Genomic DNA, 17,908 nt, shown 5'->3' with positions numbered 1-17,908 from the left:
TTAAACACTGTATTATTAAAAAACTATAAATACAAGTTATATTATAAAATAAAAATAAATCAAATTTTTAATGAAAAAAAATAAAAATAATACTCATTATACACAAACAATAAAAGAAAATATATCTAAATTTTTTTATTATACATCAAAATAAAAAAAAGTTAATATTTTACATTTGATTCTTATTTTTATAAAAAAAAAAAATATAAATATACATATAATAATAAATAAATATTTATTATCAGTCTCTGAAAAAAATTATAATTCGTAAATCAAGACAGTATTCATTTTAGTAATTTCATCCAGATGATATTTCCTTTCTTGATGAAGCAGTTGAAATCCTATAAATTAAGTTTAAAATAAATTAAAATTATTTTGAAAAAAATATATATACATAATTAAAATTTAATTTATTTTCAATATATAAGATCATTTAATGACCTTATATTGAAAACAATATAAATTTGAAAATACCTGTGAATGTCTTTAATAAATTCCAATAACTTCATAAAACCAATTAGTAAATCTCCTGACCCATCAACATTTGATTGTTGAGATCTTATTTCAAATGAAGTTATACGTTTATCTTCTACATCTTTGCTTATTGTTCTATAAAGAAGTAAACTCTAAAAAAAAAAAAAATAATGAAAGTGATAAACAAATAAATTAGCAACATATATAACAAGCTACCATGTTTTTGGCAATATCAGCTATTTCAGTTAGTTGTTGATTATTATCACTGTTTTGTGATACTTTCATTAAAAGTTGACTGGTAAATATATACACACAAAGTTCTAATGCATCGTTCAAACTTGCTAAATCTACATCTAATACATATCTTTCGTTGAGTGCTGATATCAATGATGTAGAAACCACTCCATGCTAGACAATTAAACAATATTCAATAATCATACAATATTATTAATTTTTATTTGTTTTAATATTAATTTCAACTTTTTAATTATTATACTGGGAATAAATTGTTGCCCTTAATCATATATATATGAAAAAAGAAGATTAATTTTACTCACTCTAGTTATTTTGTCAGAAAGGAATACAATCATTTCAATCAGTCCATCAACAGTAAAAAACGTACTGAATTTTGAATCAATAATTACTTCATTGCTCACAATGTTCCTAAATATATTAGCATTACTAATACCCAACTGAAGCAGCGATACAATTTCATAAGGAGGAACCATGATTCGTGCAAGAATTGAATTACAAGAATACAACATTTCAAAAAGACTGAAAACACAAAAACCAATAAAATAAGCTAATACAAACATAAATATCAAAAAAATAGCTATACATTTTTCTTGTTTTGTTAATTTTGATTAAATCTTTTTCTGTAAATATATCCTCCCTTGTTTTCCAACCAGGAAGATTTAATTGTACTTTCTCATTTTTAAATATACTCATGATTAAACTATCTGGATCATTTAATTGTAAATATGAACCATAAGCACAATCCCATATACTTATCTAAAAAATTTAAATGAATTTAATATAATCATTAAATATATAAATATAATATTTAAATTATAAACGTTATAATAAGTTACTCACAATAATTTTTTCAAGAACAATAAAACATGAACCACCAATAGATTGCCAATAATAATAATATTCTTTAGAAACTATTAAATTCATTAATTGAATAACTGATTGTACAAGATTTAAATGAGGATTTGATAATTTCATATTCTTTGGCTAGCAGTTAAAACAAATATTAGACACATTTTTGTAATGCTTAATTAAAATACTCACAAAATTTAGAATTATAGATAAATCTGAGAAAATTGAAGTTAGTTGTTGTATTGCTACTTTCTTTACACAACTGTCACAAATTACTATAAAATTTAATAGTATTTTAAAATAATTTTTATAGACACATAATCGTTTAGAATCATCAAATTTCAATTCGCATTCATTCTAAACAAAAAAATAGTTTTACATTTTACAAAACTCATATTTTAAGCATTTACTTACTGTATGAGTCACAAATTTGGCAGATAGTACAGCACATAAATGCTTTACAATATATGGCTGTGTACCAAATTGTAAACGAAAATGCTTTGATGAGGATAAATATAAAAGAAAATCAGCCACTTCAACAGTGACAGAATTAATTTGATTTTCCTAAATAAGACATAAAAGCAAATGTTATAATTTATACATTATTCAGTTTAAATATATACAGACTTTATTGCATTTATCCACATATTTAAGTATCTGATTAATTGTATTTGTCAAAAAATATGATTGATAGCAGTTATTAGACAGTCTAGTAATAATAGGGATAATTTTATAAAATAATTGGTTCGTAAGTTTTAAATTAATAAGAACAGATCGAAATTCTTGATCTGATTCATTGATGTTTTCCAACTGTTTTTCAGCAAGTTCACAAATAGTAATATACATTTCATTACTAATAATATCTGTAGTAAATAATAAAATTAATTAAAAATATATTAAAATAAACAGAAAAAATAAAAACCTTCAGGAATAGTAGTTGATGATTCATTATCAGAAAATATAATAGTTGTGATCTCGTTCACTACTATCAAAACAGTAGTTTTGGATGTTTGACTTTTTGATAAAGTTTCATTATGATTTAGTAATTTTAATATTAATTGTACATCATCAATAGTTGATTTTGAATCTTTTATACAGTTCCTATTGATACAAAAAAAAATAAAAAAACATAAGTTTACTTAGATTTAAATCTAACCTAGATTTTATTTAATAATAGATTATTTGATTTTAAATATATATATATGAGGTTATCAATAATGTTTAAAAATAATTTTAATTTTTAAAAATGTGTTGGAAACAATTTTCGCTTAAGAAAGTAGAAGTTTTTATAAATGCCAATATACCAATTCTTAGATTTTAAATAAAAACCTATGGAATTAGTCAGGCAATTTGTTTCAAAAATAAACAAAAATAAAATTATATATATTTTTTTTTTATAATATTATTTTATTATTTTATCTTACAGACTTAATTTGTTTTCCTTATAAATACTTCTATGTTTATTGGTTAATTTTTAATAAATATAAAATACTAAAGTACTAAATATTTACAATATAAAATAATTAAATACATTTAATATTAAATAATGATTTACACTTACTTCTTCCATATTTGTAACATAATCAATAAGGACTCTCCCAAGCTGACAATTGAACTAGTATCATTACCTTTAAGCTCAATGATAAATAATTTTAGAATATTATCAACTACTTGATATTTATTGGTTACAGCAGAATCATGGTTTTTTAATACTAATAATGTAAAAAACTTCCAGGAATAAATTAACTTCCTTTTTATATCAATAAAATTATCATTATTTTCTTCAAAATAATCTAAAAATCCCTAAAAATAAAATAAATAAAAAATAAATGTAAGCATAAAATATACATATACATAAAAACACAAAGATATTAATAGTTTTTTGTTTCAATAATAATAATTTTTAAAATGGTAGCAACTTTGTTATAATTATAATAGCTGTAATACCAAATAATATACTATTTTATGCGATGTAATGTCATAAACTAATTAATTGCTTCATAGTTACAGTTTTAGAACTTAAAAATAAGTTAATAACCAAATAATAATTTTGATTAGAATTTAAAACTTACTTTTAACATATTGTTTAATCTTGTTTTCAAAAAAATATCAATTTGTTCAGAAAATTCTTTATTGCTCTCAATAGGGCAGTAATGTGCTTGAAGTGACAAAATTGAAAATATTTCTGAATTTATTTCTGGTATCATTCTATAAAAAAATTAATTAATAAAAACAAAAAATCTATATTTTAAACTAACCAATTAAAAATAGTCAGGGTAGACATATAACAAAAATACTCAATATATTGTTTTAGATCACTATTCCACAAGATCTCTTTATGTTAATTGCAAAGTATATCAAATGATAACAATTCATTAATAGCATAATTTAAATGATATTATAACATAAATGAATTAGGAAATATTTTAAAATAAGTAATCTATTTTTACTATTTTTTTTATAGTTGAGATTAATCAAAATGCTGTGATCGAGGAAGGACATCTGATAAAAAGCTAACCAGCAATGTGAGTTGAATATTTATTTATTATTCATATTTCTTTACATAATATGTAATAAAGTATAATTTTAATTTAAAGTATCATGTCGATGTAATAAAAATTTAGAAACACTGATTGAAAGAAAAATCAACTCAAATACTTTAACCAGTAAGTTATTTACAATTATTATTCTAACACATAAAAATATATTTGCAGACCTTAGTTTGAAAAACACTGGTTTTGAGAATTCTATCTCATGGTATAAAACAATATTTTTGCATTATAACAATAGTAACAATTATTGTTTGAAACAAAACTAAATATACCAAAATTGATGAATAAATAATACCTTTAGTACAGGTAGGGCAGATGATTAACCTAAAAATCTTAATAAAAAAAAATTCTTTAAAACTTACTTGTTATGAAAAAGTGGTTTAAATATTAGGTTCCAAAAACTTTTATTTTGTTGTAAATAATTCATTGCTAAATTAAATCTGTTATACCACAAGGTGTGAATAATTCCTAAGGTTTCAAGATAAATATTATTTTCTTGTTCTTGTTTGAAATCCTATAAAACAATATTAAATATATTAGTTAGTTATTATGAAGAATCTTAATTACAATGTTACAAATGTTTGTATTTTGGTCAAGATTTATCAATATTCAAATGCTAAGAAAAAAAGTAGTAACAGAGGCATCATTTCAACTTTTAAAAAGGTAGAACAACTGATTAAATTTTCCGACTTAATAATATTTAAAAAATTATAGTTACCTATATATTTGAACATTTAATATTTATGAACTATCAATTAATAGACTATCAATAAAATATTTTTTCGGAACAAAACATATAAGGATTAGTGATATAATGATGTTATGATGATAAACTAAGAACATGAAACATTTCAATTTACCAAAACTAACCCAATTAAATAATAACATTTAATATAGTAAAACATTATTATTCTATAGGCTATAAGTTACCTATCAATAGGTTTAATGGAATAATAATATAAATATAATTAAATAAATACTTATAATTTTATTATTTGTATATTTAATACTTTACAGAACTTATTTATAAAAACATAAAATTGTATCTCAAATATAATGTACCATAGTTTGAGATGAATAGGAACAATTTTAACGGTTTTTTATAAATTATGAGCTCGATTTTGATGGCATCGATATCACAAAAACTGTTTTATAAAGATCACATATATAGAAATATATAATATATCAAAAAAGTTTATAAGGTTTGCGTAATAACGATTATCGTAAACTGGGGAGGAGCCAGTTTCCCAACTTTTAATAAACCGTGAACATGTATTTAAAAGAGAATATTATCTGATTTCTGAGTACAAAATAGTAAATAAAAATTTATTGTTTACCGATTTTAGCATTTGATAATCGGACAAAGAATTTCTGATTTTTTAAAATTTCTTAGAGTGGGTCGATTGCCATAGTCTACCCCCCCCCCCCCTATATGACGCACCTGGTAGTGACTACAAATATTCAATAATATTCTACACAAGAAAAAAAAACTTACAATGAACTTTGTATCAAGTTTTCAAGATTTATCGAATTAAAATTATTTTATTAATATTTTGAAGAAAAAAAAAGTAATTAAAATATTCAAAATATCACACGAAAAAAATCAAATTTTTTTATAATTATACTAATCATTGTCATGAATGGGAAAAAGAACCAGGGATTCATCTTCAACCCAACAATTCGGTGGAAAATAGATGTTTCAACCCAGGACGAAGACGTTAAAGCGGAAAAATAAGAACAAGGAGATATATGTTTCATACATACCAAACCTAAGACAACAATACCAAATCAATAATTAGGACGTAAAAGGCTTATGATTTGTTGCTAGAAGAACGGCATCACCTTTCCTTCCGATTTTTTTTTTTAAATCCATGGAATTTCTAAGTATATATTAGTAGAAATGTGTCTAATAATGTTAACAGACACATTAGGAATAATCTAGTATCAGTTATAGTCTTAACTTTTATAAATTAGTAATTATTTAGGTACATTATTTTTATACGTTCTGATTTTTATTCATATTACATTTTTTTTTTTTTTTACTAAAATCATTATTATTTAAACATATATTTACTTTGCCAAATATTATAAGTATATTTTTAAAATAGCTATATACATTGTACTAATAAGTGAACTTTGTCTTATAGGCAAATGACATAGTGAGTAATTCACTTTAAATGATTTAATAAGTTTTTACTACTATATATTAGTAATATTTATTCCAACATCAATTAATTAACCTATAAATATTACTGTTTTTTTTTTTTTACTCAATTATTTAGAAAATTATTAAGAAATTCAAAAATGTACTTCCTGAAAGTACCAAGAAGACAAAATCAGATTTTTTTTTATACGATGAAATATTAAAAATTGTATTAAATTAGTTCCCATTGAAATAAAATATCTATGTCTATAACTGAGAAGCAATGCAGAACCCTTATTCTTTAAGAAAAGTAAATAACTTTGGATAATCTTACTTACATCAGTTTCTAGTTCTACTTCAATAAACCATAAAATGCTATTATCATTATGTTCAATTTGTTTTTTTTCTTTAATACATTTTTCAAGTAATTCCACATTCAAAATAATTTCAAACATCTTACATTGATACGCAATAGCATTGTGTAAAAATTTTAACATTTTTACCTTAATAACAAAATTAAAATATATGAATATTCAAATTAATTCAATTTTATGTATACATTACATACAATATTAGTAGAATGTAGTCTATGTATTTTTAAATAAGATAACATTTCTGTCCTTGCTCTTTTATCATTGTCAAAACCCATTGAAAGACTGAAGGAGACAAATCGTTTCTGAATATAATGAAATAATTATTGATATATTACTTAATAATAATTGAGATTTTTACTTACTTCTGCAAGTGTACCAAGAATAGTAAGGGATAATGTACTTAATTTGTTATGAAATGCAGTCAATCTATATGACAATAAAACTGAGAGCCTCCTTTCGGGATCAAATAATGCATTATTCATTCCTTGTTTTACGTCAGACTAAAATATTAAAAGTATACAGTTTAAAACAAATAAATTCCAATGAAATATAATTTGTTACATACAATTGACTTAGTGTCAATGATATAATTTAATAAGGATAATGCAAATATTAAACATTGTATATTTCTTTTTCCAAGTCCAACAGTCCAACTGTGATAATTATGCATAATTTTAATAAAATCTTTTTCTCCTAAACATTAAAAACATAATATAAATTAATAAATTAATAATAATATAAATTTACATTAAATTATGCATGCTAAACCACAAGTTAAGCTATTATTAATGGAATTATAGATTACATAAACAAATTTTTACCTATAGAAGCTATGTTTAAAATCATTAATGATGCAATTGATGTAAGACTATGTGGTAGACATAAATCTATAACTTGTTTAATAAGTATTATTGAATCATCTTCATCACTTTCTGGTTCTAACTTAGAAACAACATAAATTAGGCGTATACAAGCCCAACCAAGATTCATTTTTTCTCTGGGTCCAACAAAAAAATCTGATACACTCAACAAGGGCATAATAGTTTTGAACACAAACATTATACCAGCTGTTGCACACTGATGTGTAAGCACATGTCTGACCTAAATTTAGTATTTTAAATATAAATTATAATATATATTCAATCAATTATAAACATTAATATTTTTAAATAGAACTTACTTTAAGTGAAGCTTCAACTAATTTAACATACTGTGTTAAAACTGAATAAATTTCAGATCCATACTTCAAAATCATTAATGCAATAGAATTTTGAGAAAAAGGATGTAAATTTACAACAGAATCTTCAACACTACTCATTAAAAAAGGAAAAAAATTATTGGCATTAAAGTAACACATTGTTTGTTCAGGAAAGTAAACAAGTATATATCTTGCCAATTTCAATATTTCAGATACTATTTCTGGATCAGTCGCATAATTTGAATCAATGTAGGAAACACTAAAAAACATATAATAATATGAAAAAAGTTAAAATATAAATTATATTCAAAACATTATACCTAGGTACAAGTGTTAACAATGTTTCACATGTTCCCATAATATCATCATTCAAAGATGTTGCAACATTTGCAATAGACTGAATAATTTTTATAGAATTTACAAGCATCTCTTTTGTAAGAATATAAGAACTAGACTTACGATCCTCATCACGACACTAAAATAAATGGTATTAATAAAGTCCAATTTTTAAAACAAAATTATTATTTACCATTCTAAAGTTGTTAATAGCAGAATTCAAAAAATAGAATACTGGCACTTTAATATTAAAGCAAACCATATCTCCATTAATAATAAATGTTGTGTCTTTAGGAATTTCAATGCTATAAATTGAGTTGTTTACATAATATTTATCAGTTAATGAAAAATTATCCATTTTCTGTTCATAAATATACTGTCCATCTGGTGGAGCAATAGCATAAAATGTGTCAATACTATTCATCAGTGTCCATACCTATAAAATACATATTGCATTAAAAATAAATCTTAATACTGTATAATAAAATAGTTACTTTATTCAAACTTTGTGGAGCTCCTTTGATAATACCAGTAAATAGTTCAAATAAGCTGCATAAATTAACAGGATACATTTCTATAAATTTGTTTACAAATAAACCAATACCGCTTTCTAAGTTGTTAATTGTTTCAATCGATAATCTTGGGTTTTTTTTTAATAAATATGACAAAAGTTTAATAAGAATTGGATCATAGTCAACCAATTCAAATATATCTAATTTAATACTTTCTATAATTAGGTTTTCAGATAGCAATCTTCCTAATTTGTCTATTATTGGGTGATCCTAAAGTTTAAATTTATAAGTCTGACATATAAGTAAATAAAACAGCAATTAATAATTATATATAAATAAAAAATATTCACTTTAATAGCTGATGATTGACACATTTCTAATAAAGATGGCCACATTTTTAATGCACTTATTGCTTCTGTATAAACTTCTAGTTTTTGATTACTTTTGATGCCAAATTTGCCTTTAAGATGAAGGAGTGTCCAAGCTAATAGGACAATACCATATTCACTACTAGGTTGAATCATACGAATTTTTTTATCGGCTTCGTTGAATTCTAAATTAGTTGACCATACATAATTTTCATTTCTAAGAAAAAACAAATAATAAGTAATATTATATGAATTCAAATATTTATTATTTAAGAAATATACAATGGACTCAAATTTGATTTAATCCAAAAGATACAATTTTCATTACATGCTAAAATGATCTTGATTTCAAAACAAATACAAATACAGTTTAATACAATAATATAATTTAATACTACTCACTCCCAAAATATTGCTATCATTTGTAATGTATGTAATGTTTCTAAACTAGAAATTTGATTCATTATTGGCAGATATGCAGTTTGTAAATTATTATAATCATATTCCAGAGTTTGATTTTTTCCAAAATTATTATCCTGTAACAAATAAAATATTATGATTTATATATACAGTGTGTAAACGGTAATCGAGAATACTCAATCTTTGCGTAGAGACCTGCTATTTAAATTCTGTATTTTGGCAGTTGTTATGACATAAAAATACATATTTTTATGGTCTTTGAATTCTTTTTACCTAACTTGTCACGTGCATGCGCATGTCAACTTTTTTTTTTCAAATGGCAAACCCCTGCTTTAACCACTAATTATTTTTTGCCTATTTTTTTTAATGAATTTTGGTAGTTGAATCAAATTTCTAAGTCCAAAATTGACCAAGTTAGAGCAATTAAAAAAAAAAAAAAAATTAGAAAAAAAATGCCCTCGATTTTCAGCTTTTTGATTGTAACTCTGAAAATAATTATTATAGGATTGTTAAAGATTGACATTTTTACAACTATTTATTACGGTGATATTCATACGTTATTTTAAGTTCAATTACTGAATAATTTTCTATTATAACGTTAAGTTAGATATGCGCATGCAAGTGACAAGTTAGGTAAAAAAAATTCAAAGACCATAAAAATGTGTATTTTTATGTCATAACAACTGCCAAAAAAACAGAATTTAAATAGCAGGTCTCTACGCAAAGATTGAGTGTTCTCGATTACCGTAATCAAGTGCATTTTTTTTCTAATTTTTTTTTTTTTTTTAAATGCCGAAACTTGGTCAATTTTGGACTTCGAAAGTTGATTCAACTACCAAAATTCATTAAAAAAATAGGCAAAAAATAATTAGTGGTTAAAGCAAGGGGTTGCCATTTTAAAAAAAAAAGTTGACATGCGCATGCGCATGACAAGTTAAGTAAAAAATTTCAAACCCCATAAAAATGTGTATTTTTATGTCATAACAACTGCCAAAAAAACAGAATTCAAATAGCAGGTCTCTACGCAAAAATATTGAGTGTTCTCGATTACCGTTTACACACTGTATATTTAATAAAAATAATTTTTAATAATTGTAAATTATTCTCATTTAATTTTAAAAATACTTACAATTAGATTAGTGACCCAAACATTAAAATCACTTTTTGAAATTTCAACCATTTTTAAAGAAATTAACACCATCAATTGTAAAATTTCAATTTGCTGGTTTAAAACAAATGTAAGCAATTGTTTATGTATCACTTTCTGAAGTGGTTTGTAAACAATAGTATCAAAAAAAGTTAATGAACGAACATATGACAATTGATCTCGAAGAGAAGTATACCATTCATTCCAAATTTGTTTATGTACAATTTTTTTACAAATTGTCTAAAAATAAAAAATATTGATTAGAAATTGTAGAAAAATAGATATATATTATACTTACAGAATAATGAGAGTTATGATTTTCTGCTGCAGTAAGAATGTATTTCAATGAACGAAATAAGAACAATATTTCTTCATTGTAAAAATTCCATACATTAACACATACATTATGTAATTCATTTTCAGTCATAGTTTTATTCAAATCATTTTGACACACAAACTTATTATATTTATTATATACAACTTTAGCATCTTCCTCATTAATAAACTAAACAAAGAAACTTGATTGAATAAATGCATAAATTTCTAATTAAATTAGATCAAAAATAAAATAATAATTACAAGTAGTTGGGATAAAATAGGATATAAGTAGTCTGTGTCTGATTTATCATTTTTATAAAACATCAGACGGGATGAAGCATGAGATTTAAATTTGAGCAGGCCTTTTTTCATGTCATCTAAACTATCATATATCATAGACTCAATTGATTCATCAGAATAGTTTACATTCAATTTATTTAGCTTGTAGTAGAATTCTTTCCAACAACTAAATATATATGTTTACAGTATTAAATATGCTTTATAAAGTTAAAAGTTTATGAATCGTTTTATAGTTTCGCGTTTAACTTACATGTGTTGCTTTGAGTTCATTTTAAAGTCTTGCAAAAGTATTGTGGAAAGAAAAGAAACCAAGTTTAATATATACTTAATAGGAAAAAGAAATATCAATATACTTTAATCTAAAAATTGATAAAAAAGAGTAGTAAAAATTTTTTATAAATATAAACAAATTTAATAAATAATAAATAGTGAATAAAATAAAACAGTTTGTACTTGTAAAGTTTGCAAAGGAAACATTATTATTTTTACACACATATAAGTAATAAAAAATCAAATTCTAACTACTTTTTATCTTTTATTACGGATATTTGAGGTTATATTATAATTTGATAGTGGTTATCATGAATTTATTGGTGGTCGTCACGGTCTTAGATCTTCTAAGACCGTGGTGGTAGCATAGAACGTATGTTCTATGGTGGTAGTTATTTTAATTTGAAATTAATTTGTTTATGAAGAACAATTATAGCTGTTGCATTATCTTGAGAAATTTTTGCACGATAATTTAGAAAAAATTTTTTTTGTTTTCTTTTATGAAACATCATTTATTTTTTATCAAATATTTTAGAATAAATTAAATTTTTATGGTTTCTATTTAAATAATTTTGGGAAGTCCTCAGGCAGCAGACATTCATAATTATATTATACAACCTGTGGATATTCTATTCAAAGTCTATGACTCAGGATGTCATAGCACGGGAAGTTCCCATAATTCCATATGGAATGTACTTAAGACGTTTATATAACTACAGATTAGATTAATCTATTCTGTGACAGAACTTCCTTATTTTATTTAGTAATAATTCGATAAATAATAACATATTACCTAATTCGCATATTCTGGAATTCATTTTAAAAAGTGTAAGATTTACTTATGCTTGCAACGCTTCAGCCTTTCATCTGACAAATACATTTTCAATTATTTATCTAACTGAATAAGAAAACCAATACAAAAAAGAATGGAAATCTTAGGTTGTGTGATATATAAAGATGGATGAATATATTGCTGTATTATTCTTTTAAATTTGAAACCAAAGTATCTACCATCAATGGCGCCCACGTAGAGTACCAAGTGGTATAATTGCACTTGTTTCTCGTGAGTCTCAGGGCCTACATACTCGTACATTTGGGAGCCCCATCCTGAAACAAACACTATAAATGCATAACTATTCATCTGGATCCTTAGATCATTGAATAAAACGTAAGGAGTTGGTAGTGCCAAATATGCAAATATCTAAATATAAATGTATAATAATTAATATAGATAGGTAACTATAATAATGTTGATTGTGTTGGTAGTTTGTGTCAGGGCTCAGGAAGCCACCCCAAGATTTATATGCTATTATGTTAATATATTATTGAACTACTACATAGAAATAAATTATGATGAAGTTACTTCATTGAAGTAATAGATATATTTTATAAAGCAAGTCAACACATAGGTATTCAACGTTTTAAATTAAATCACTGATAAAAATGACTAGGTATCTATGTAAGTACATATGTTGGCAAGGGAGGGACATGCCCCCCCCTGGAAAATGTCAAATATTTCGGAAAATTGTTTACTATGATCAGAAAATATTTATTTAAATAGAATTTAAAAATTTAATTTAGTAAATGAGAATCTATAATTTGTTTATGAAAAATCTATTTAGTTCGAAAAATTATGTTATCAGCTATAAATAACAATCCGCTTTTTCGTTTCTATTCTATGGATAATTGTCAATTCTTAAAATATTGTGTGTTATCAGAAATATGGTATGTATATGTGTGTGTGTACACAACCATATTTATGGAATATTTGTAAATTAATATTTTAATTAATATAACTAATGTTTTAAGTGTCCAATTTATATTAGTAATTAAATAAAAATTTCAATAAATTACTTTTATGGTAAATTGGTTAAATAATTATTATTTTATAGTCTTCCAGTTTGATATATATAATGTAAAATTGTAAGCCTCTTCCTATATCGTGCGTCATTCCTATTTATGAATAGATTAATTAATTAAAATGTTGTCCCCCCCCTTGAGAATTTTCCTTTGGGCGCCCTTGTAAATAGTATATGTTTCGAGTAATCAGGGCCACATTTAGGGGGGGGCACTGGCTACAACTGCCCCGGGCACCAGTTTTTTGGGGTGCCAACATTTTATGGTCGGAAATTATTTTTTGTTTTTTTGTTTTTAATAGTAGTATCATAAATTAGTGTTAATGTATTATGCTGTTTGGAATTTAAACAACTATGAACTAATGTATTTATAGCAATATAGCTATCAGCGATCCAGAATGTTATTAATATACCTACCTAATATCATGGGTTTAAGTTGGAAATGTATAAGGGGGGACAAAAATATAATTACATACCTAACGAAAAGGATGCCCGAAACTAAACGCCGCTTTAACCTACCTACATATTATTATATAAAATTCATTTTTTAACATTATGTTAGATAAGCGAAAATTTAAAATTAAGATTTAAAAAAAAAATGTTATAGTAATTACTATAACAAGTTATTTTGTACTTATTTTAAAATACTTAAAAATTAAGATACATCAAATATCAGAGGAGGCACTGTCCCTCCTAATTTATTTTAGGGGCAATTGCCCCTCCCCAGTTTACGCTTATGCCTAATATTAGTTTCCAAATTTGTTGGTTAGTTATTTGTAAGTTATTTATTTATTTATATATAAAATTATTTATTAATTATTTATTAATTTATACTATAATTAGTTATTTATAAGTTATTTATTTTATTTATATAAAAAATTATTTATTAATTTATATTTATTTAAAAGTTATTTATTATAATAAGGCCTATTATGTTATCGCGTGCGGTGGCGTGCCTACTACACAAAAATAGCATTGATTCTAGATTATCTAAAAGGTTCATGAGAATCTATCTCCTGTATTTTCTGTGGGTAGGCCCCTTATAGGGGCGCCAATTTTTTTTTTTTTTGCACCGGGGTGTAAATAATTACCGAATAACTAGTATCGTATCATTGAAATTCACTGAATTACTGAAAATTATTATAAGTGTGTGTTTAATCCTGCCTTTCTCAAGAAAAAAATGTTTATGTGACCTACTAATGTTGATAATCTTTTATTGCGATTTTCATTACTTGAATTACACAAAGTTTCAAATGAGTATGCTATTTTAATTCAATATTATTAATACATATTTAAATAATATACAGATTGTATTTAAAAAAAAATTTTAAATCGTTCCTGTAATTTTGATAGTATATTAATTTAATTTTTAGCGTCTAGTTCTAACTATTCTTCAAGAATAATATTGGGCTTGCGTGACATTCTTTCGAAAATGGAACGACGTCATCGTGAAACATTTCGTTTGTTCGATGCGGACAACTGAGACCTATACTTATTCGAACCACACATGTGCAAGTATGCCTGAAGGTAAAACTTTACCACAGGTAAAAATATAATCTTTTTAATTAAGTTCAGATCATCAGTGCAGGAGATACCTGAATAGGTATACTTGTCAAGTATAACAATGGATGTATGGCTGATTTTAAGACTTTACAAATAGGGCTCATTGACTATCTTCTACATCACTGATACCTACTTAAGATGCATTTCATAATTTAAATTACATTAGCATTTAACAATATCTTATAAATAAAAATGTTATCCTAAACTATTTATTCAAAAAACATTTTTTTATTAATATAATGAAATTCTAGGAAAAATAAATTATTACAGTAAATAATTTGACATTGTTGTATTAATGGTTTATAATTATCAAATAACAGTACAACCATTCTTAATAATTAGTATCTTATTAAATAATCCTTAAATTCTAGTAAATAAATATTCAAGAATGTTTATGTTTCAATAATTAGATAAATTATTTAAAAATCTTACAAAAATAGTAAGTAGGTTAGTAAGCATACAAATATTTATGTTACAGCAACAATATGTGTAACTTTTATGACTCACGAATAACAAACAAAATAAAGAATATTTTTAGAAACTTCCCACATTATACCATCATCAATAACTAAGGTCAACCGACAAACACTAATTTTAAAATGAATAAAAATAAACTTGAAAATATTGGCGAGTATTATATATACAGAACATAACGTATTTATTACATAAATACTATTTCCATCACAAATTCTAAAACAGTTCTTCGTGAAAAACCATTAAGAAACCTTAATATTTTTCTACATAAAAATAATCAATTATTTACCAACTTAATTTTAGTAAGCTTTTGTTTGTTTATATCATTTACAATGCTGATATTTTAAATACATTTTGTTTGTATTTTTTTAACGATAATGAGATAACTTTATTACTTTATAGAAATGTCTTTAGTGCCGTTGTTTTTCCGAGATTGGTGGGAAGATTTTGAACGTGAGCGCTTACCTAGAAGATTACTGGATCAACATTTCGGTTTGGGGTTACACAGAGATGATCTATCGAATTTGACATCAGCTTTGTCCACACCTTCCATGAGGTCAGGAACATATTATAGACCATGGCAAGGTATACTTAACAGGCAAAATAGTGGTACCTCAAATCTTAAATCTGATGATACACAAGTGCAAGTTATATTGGATGTTCAACAATTTGGACCGGGTGAAATCACAGTTAAAACGTCAGAAGGAGCAGTGATTGTAGAAGGAAAACATGAAGAAAAACAAGATGAGCATGGTTTTATATCCAGACATTTTAAAAGAAGATATTTATTACCAAAAGATGTTGATTTAGACAAGGTAGTTTCAAGCTTATCATCAGATGGCATACTTACCGTCAGCGTGCCTAAAAAGGTAATTTAAAGATAAAATATTAGTTAAACTTATTTTGAAATAGGTAGGGTCGGTCGTTTTGATAAACACATGTAAATTATTTTAAATACCTACAAATTGTTATACTTTAGATTTTGAGTGAACTGGAAAGCAAAAAATGTTTTGCAACAATTTCTAATTCCATTAGTCTTATTTCTTTATTTTAATTCAATTTACTGGGTAGTTCAATAGTTATATAATAAAAGATTTTAAATTATTCAGTTACAACTCATTTATCTGTTTGAACAGTAGTGGAACAAATTTAAACTTTTTTGTAAAGTATTCATTTCCTTTTTTCAAATAGAAAAATGTCTTTTGATAATATAAGTAATTTTGTGTTTTAAGACCAATTGTAATTACTAAAAAAAAATTTTATAAAGAATAAAACTTTTTTACTCTTGAGCCCAATCATTTTTGATTAAGATAAAAATATTCATTAAATATTTTAATTTAATTTTTAATATACTTTGGTGTGATTGTTGTAATAATCAATTAACTACTTTGTTGTATAAGCGGTTTTCATTTTGCTCCTTCATATAAAATCAGTTCAAAATGAAATGAAAATATTTTGATTAATCTGAATTACTTTATGTACGTTAATATATTTTAACTGATTTATTTTTTATTTAATCTGTGATAATACTCTATACTTGTATTTCTAAGATTTAATTAATACTTATTATTGAAATTTCAGGTATGAGTACTCCGTTACAAAATCATATTTTCAATAATTTTAGAATATAATTATTATATTATTATATTATTATATATTATTATTATATTATATATTATATTATATATTATTATATTATTATTATTATTAATAGTACTTAGGATTTTTTTTTCCAAATTCAGTTTGAACATTAAGTTAAACAAAACTTAAAATTAAAAACAAAATATAGTACAGTCAATAATTTTAATTATAATTTAACATTATAAAAAAAAAAAAGAAATGAAAAAAGTTAATTATATATTAATTTATATTTTTATTAAATATATAACTGCTAAATAATATTAATTTTATATATTTAATTTTTTAACTAAATTGTTTATTTATTTATTTTTTTTTTTTTTTGTTAGGAAATACAGCTGTCAGGTGAACGTAGTGTACCAATTATTCAAACAGGAATACCTGCAGTAAAAGCAAATGAAGCCCAGAAAAATGATGAAACTCCCATAGTAACAGAAATTAAAGTTGAACACCAATAATTTCTTTTTCTTAAATATATTTTTAATAATGTTTATTAAAAATATTTGTTAAAATTACTGCTAATCATTTTTAATGTATTCCATAAAAAAATGTAACATTTGTATCCATTGAAGGAGATTTTACTTTATGATCTAGCAAAGGTTACAATTATAAAAAATAAATCCATAATAGTGATTGAAAGTAGCTTAAAGTATTTTCATGCTTGATGTTAATAAGATACTTCAAAAGTTTAAAGAAGAAATACATTTTAAATTTTATACTTGAAAAATAAATAATGCAAAACCTTTGAATTAGTTTAATATATATTATTAAACTAAAATCAAAAAAAAACTTCTAAAATCAATACATATTAAATATTTATTTTAAAAATATAAGTTATTTTAAATGTATAACATTTTATCA

At 23.8% G+C, this 17,908-nt stretch overlaps 2 protein-coding genes across 3 annotated transcripts; one reads left to right on the top strand and one right to left on the bottom strand.

Annotated features, from left to right (window-relative positions):
* Positions 1–218: 218 nt before the first annotated feature.
* Positions 219–11,635, bottom strand: LOC112694515. The gene is made up of 28 exons (XM_025570005.1): positions 11,497–11,635; positions 11,208–11,412; positions 10,927–11,133; positions 10,611–10,868; positions 9,464–9,597; positions 9,044–9,278; positions 8,676–8,963; positions 8,375–8,617; positions 8,166–8,320; positions 7,828–8,104; positions 7,469–7,748; positions 7,213–7,340; positions 7,010–7,147; positions 6,842–6,949; positions 6,612–6,776; positions 4,493–4,644; positions 3,651–3,786; positions 3,140–3,381; positions 2,501–2,679; positions 2,206–2,441; positions 1,993–2,142; positions 1,771–1,935; positions 1,570–1,713; positions 1,313–1,485; positions 1,032–1,248; positions 691–882; positions 475–626; positions 219–341 (listed from the first exon to the last, which is right to left on the bottom strand). The coding sequence occupies exons 1-28, from the start codon at positions 11,514–11,516 to the stop codon at positions 299–301; spliced, it is 5,022 nt and encodes a 1,673-aa protein (XP_025425790.1). The 5' UTR covers positions 11,517–11,635; the 3' UTR covers positions 219–298.
* A 3,175-nt stretch (positions 11,636–14,810) lies between these two features.
* On the top strand, positions 14,811–17,562 carry LOC112694500 (protein lethal(2)essential for life-like). Of its 2 annotated transcripts, none has more exons than XM_025569983.1 (3): positions 14,811–14,899; positions 15,812–16,278; positions 17,377–17,562. In XM_025569983.1, the coding sequence occupies exons 1-3, from the start codon at positions 14,842–14,844 to the stop codon at positions 17,503–17,505; spliced, it is 654 nt and encodes a 217-aa protein (XP_025425768.1). In that variant the 5' UTR covers positions 14,811–14,841; the 3' UTR covers positions 17,506–17,562. The 2 variants fall into 2 exon arrangements, with proteins under 2 accessions (XP_025425768.1, XP_025425769.1); XM_025569984.1 differs by lacking the exon at positions 14,811–14,899 and adding an exon at positions 15,601–15,711.
* Positions 17,563–17,908: the final 346 nt, after the last annotated feature.

The sequence above is a fragment of the Sipha flava genome, unplaced genomic scaffold, assembly GCF_003268045.1.
Source record: "Sipha flava isolate LNK unplaced genomic scaffold, YSA_version1 130_pilon_pilon, whole genome shotgun sequence".
Lineage (NCBI taxonomy): Eukaryota > Metazoa > Arthropoda > Insecta > Hemiptera > Aphididae > Sipha > Sipha flava.
This window is presented reverse-complemented; position numbering and strand designations above follow the sequence as displayed.

What these genes read in the sequence shown, in the direction of transcription:
- LOC112694515 (XM_025570005.1), bottom strand. Translation starts at nt 11,516, where the DNA reads ATGAACTCAAAGCAACACAT. An exon ending in ATGAACTCAAAGCAACACAT is followed by an intron (nt 11,413 to 11,496) that starts GTAAGTTAAACG and finishes ATATATATTTAG; the next exon opens with TTGTTGGAAAGAATTCTACT. An exon ending in ATCATAACTCTCATTATTCT is followed by an intron (nt 10,869 to 10,926) that starts GTAAGTATAATA and finishes TTTTATTTTTAG; the next exon opens with ACAATTTGTAAAAAAATTGT.
- LOC112694500 (XM_025569983.1), top strand. Translation starts at nt 14,842, where the DNA reads ATGCGGACAACTGAGACCTATACTTATTCGAACCACACATGTGCAAGT. An exon ending in ATGTGCAAGTATGCCTGAAG is followed by an intron (nt 14,900 to 15,811) that starts GTAAAACTTTAC and finishes ATTACTTTATAG; the next exon opens with AAATGTCTTTAGTGCCGTTG. An exon ending in CCGTCAGCGTGCCTAAAAAG is followed by an intron (nt 16,279 to 17,376) that starts GTAATTTAAAGA and finishes TTTTTTTGTTAG; the next exon opens with GAAATACAGCTGTCAGGTGA.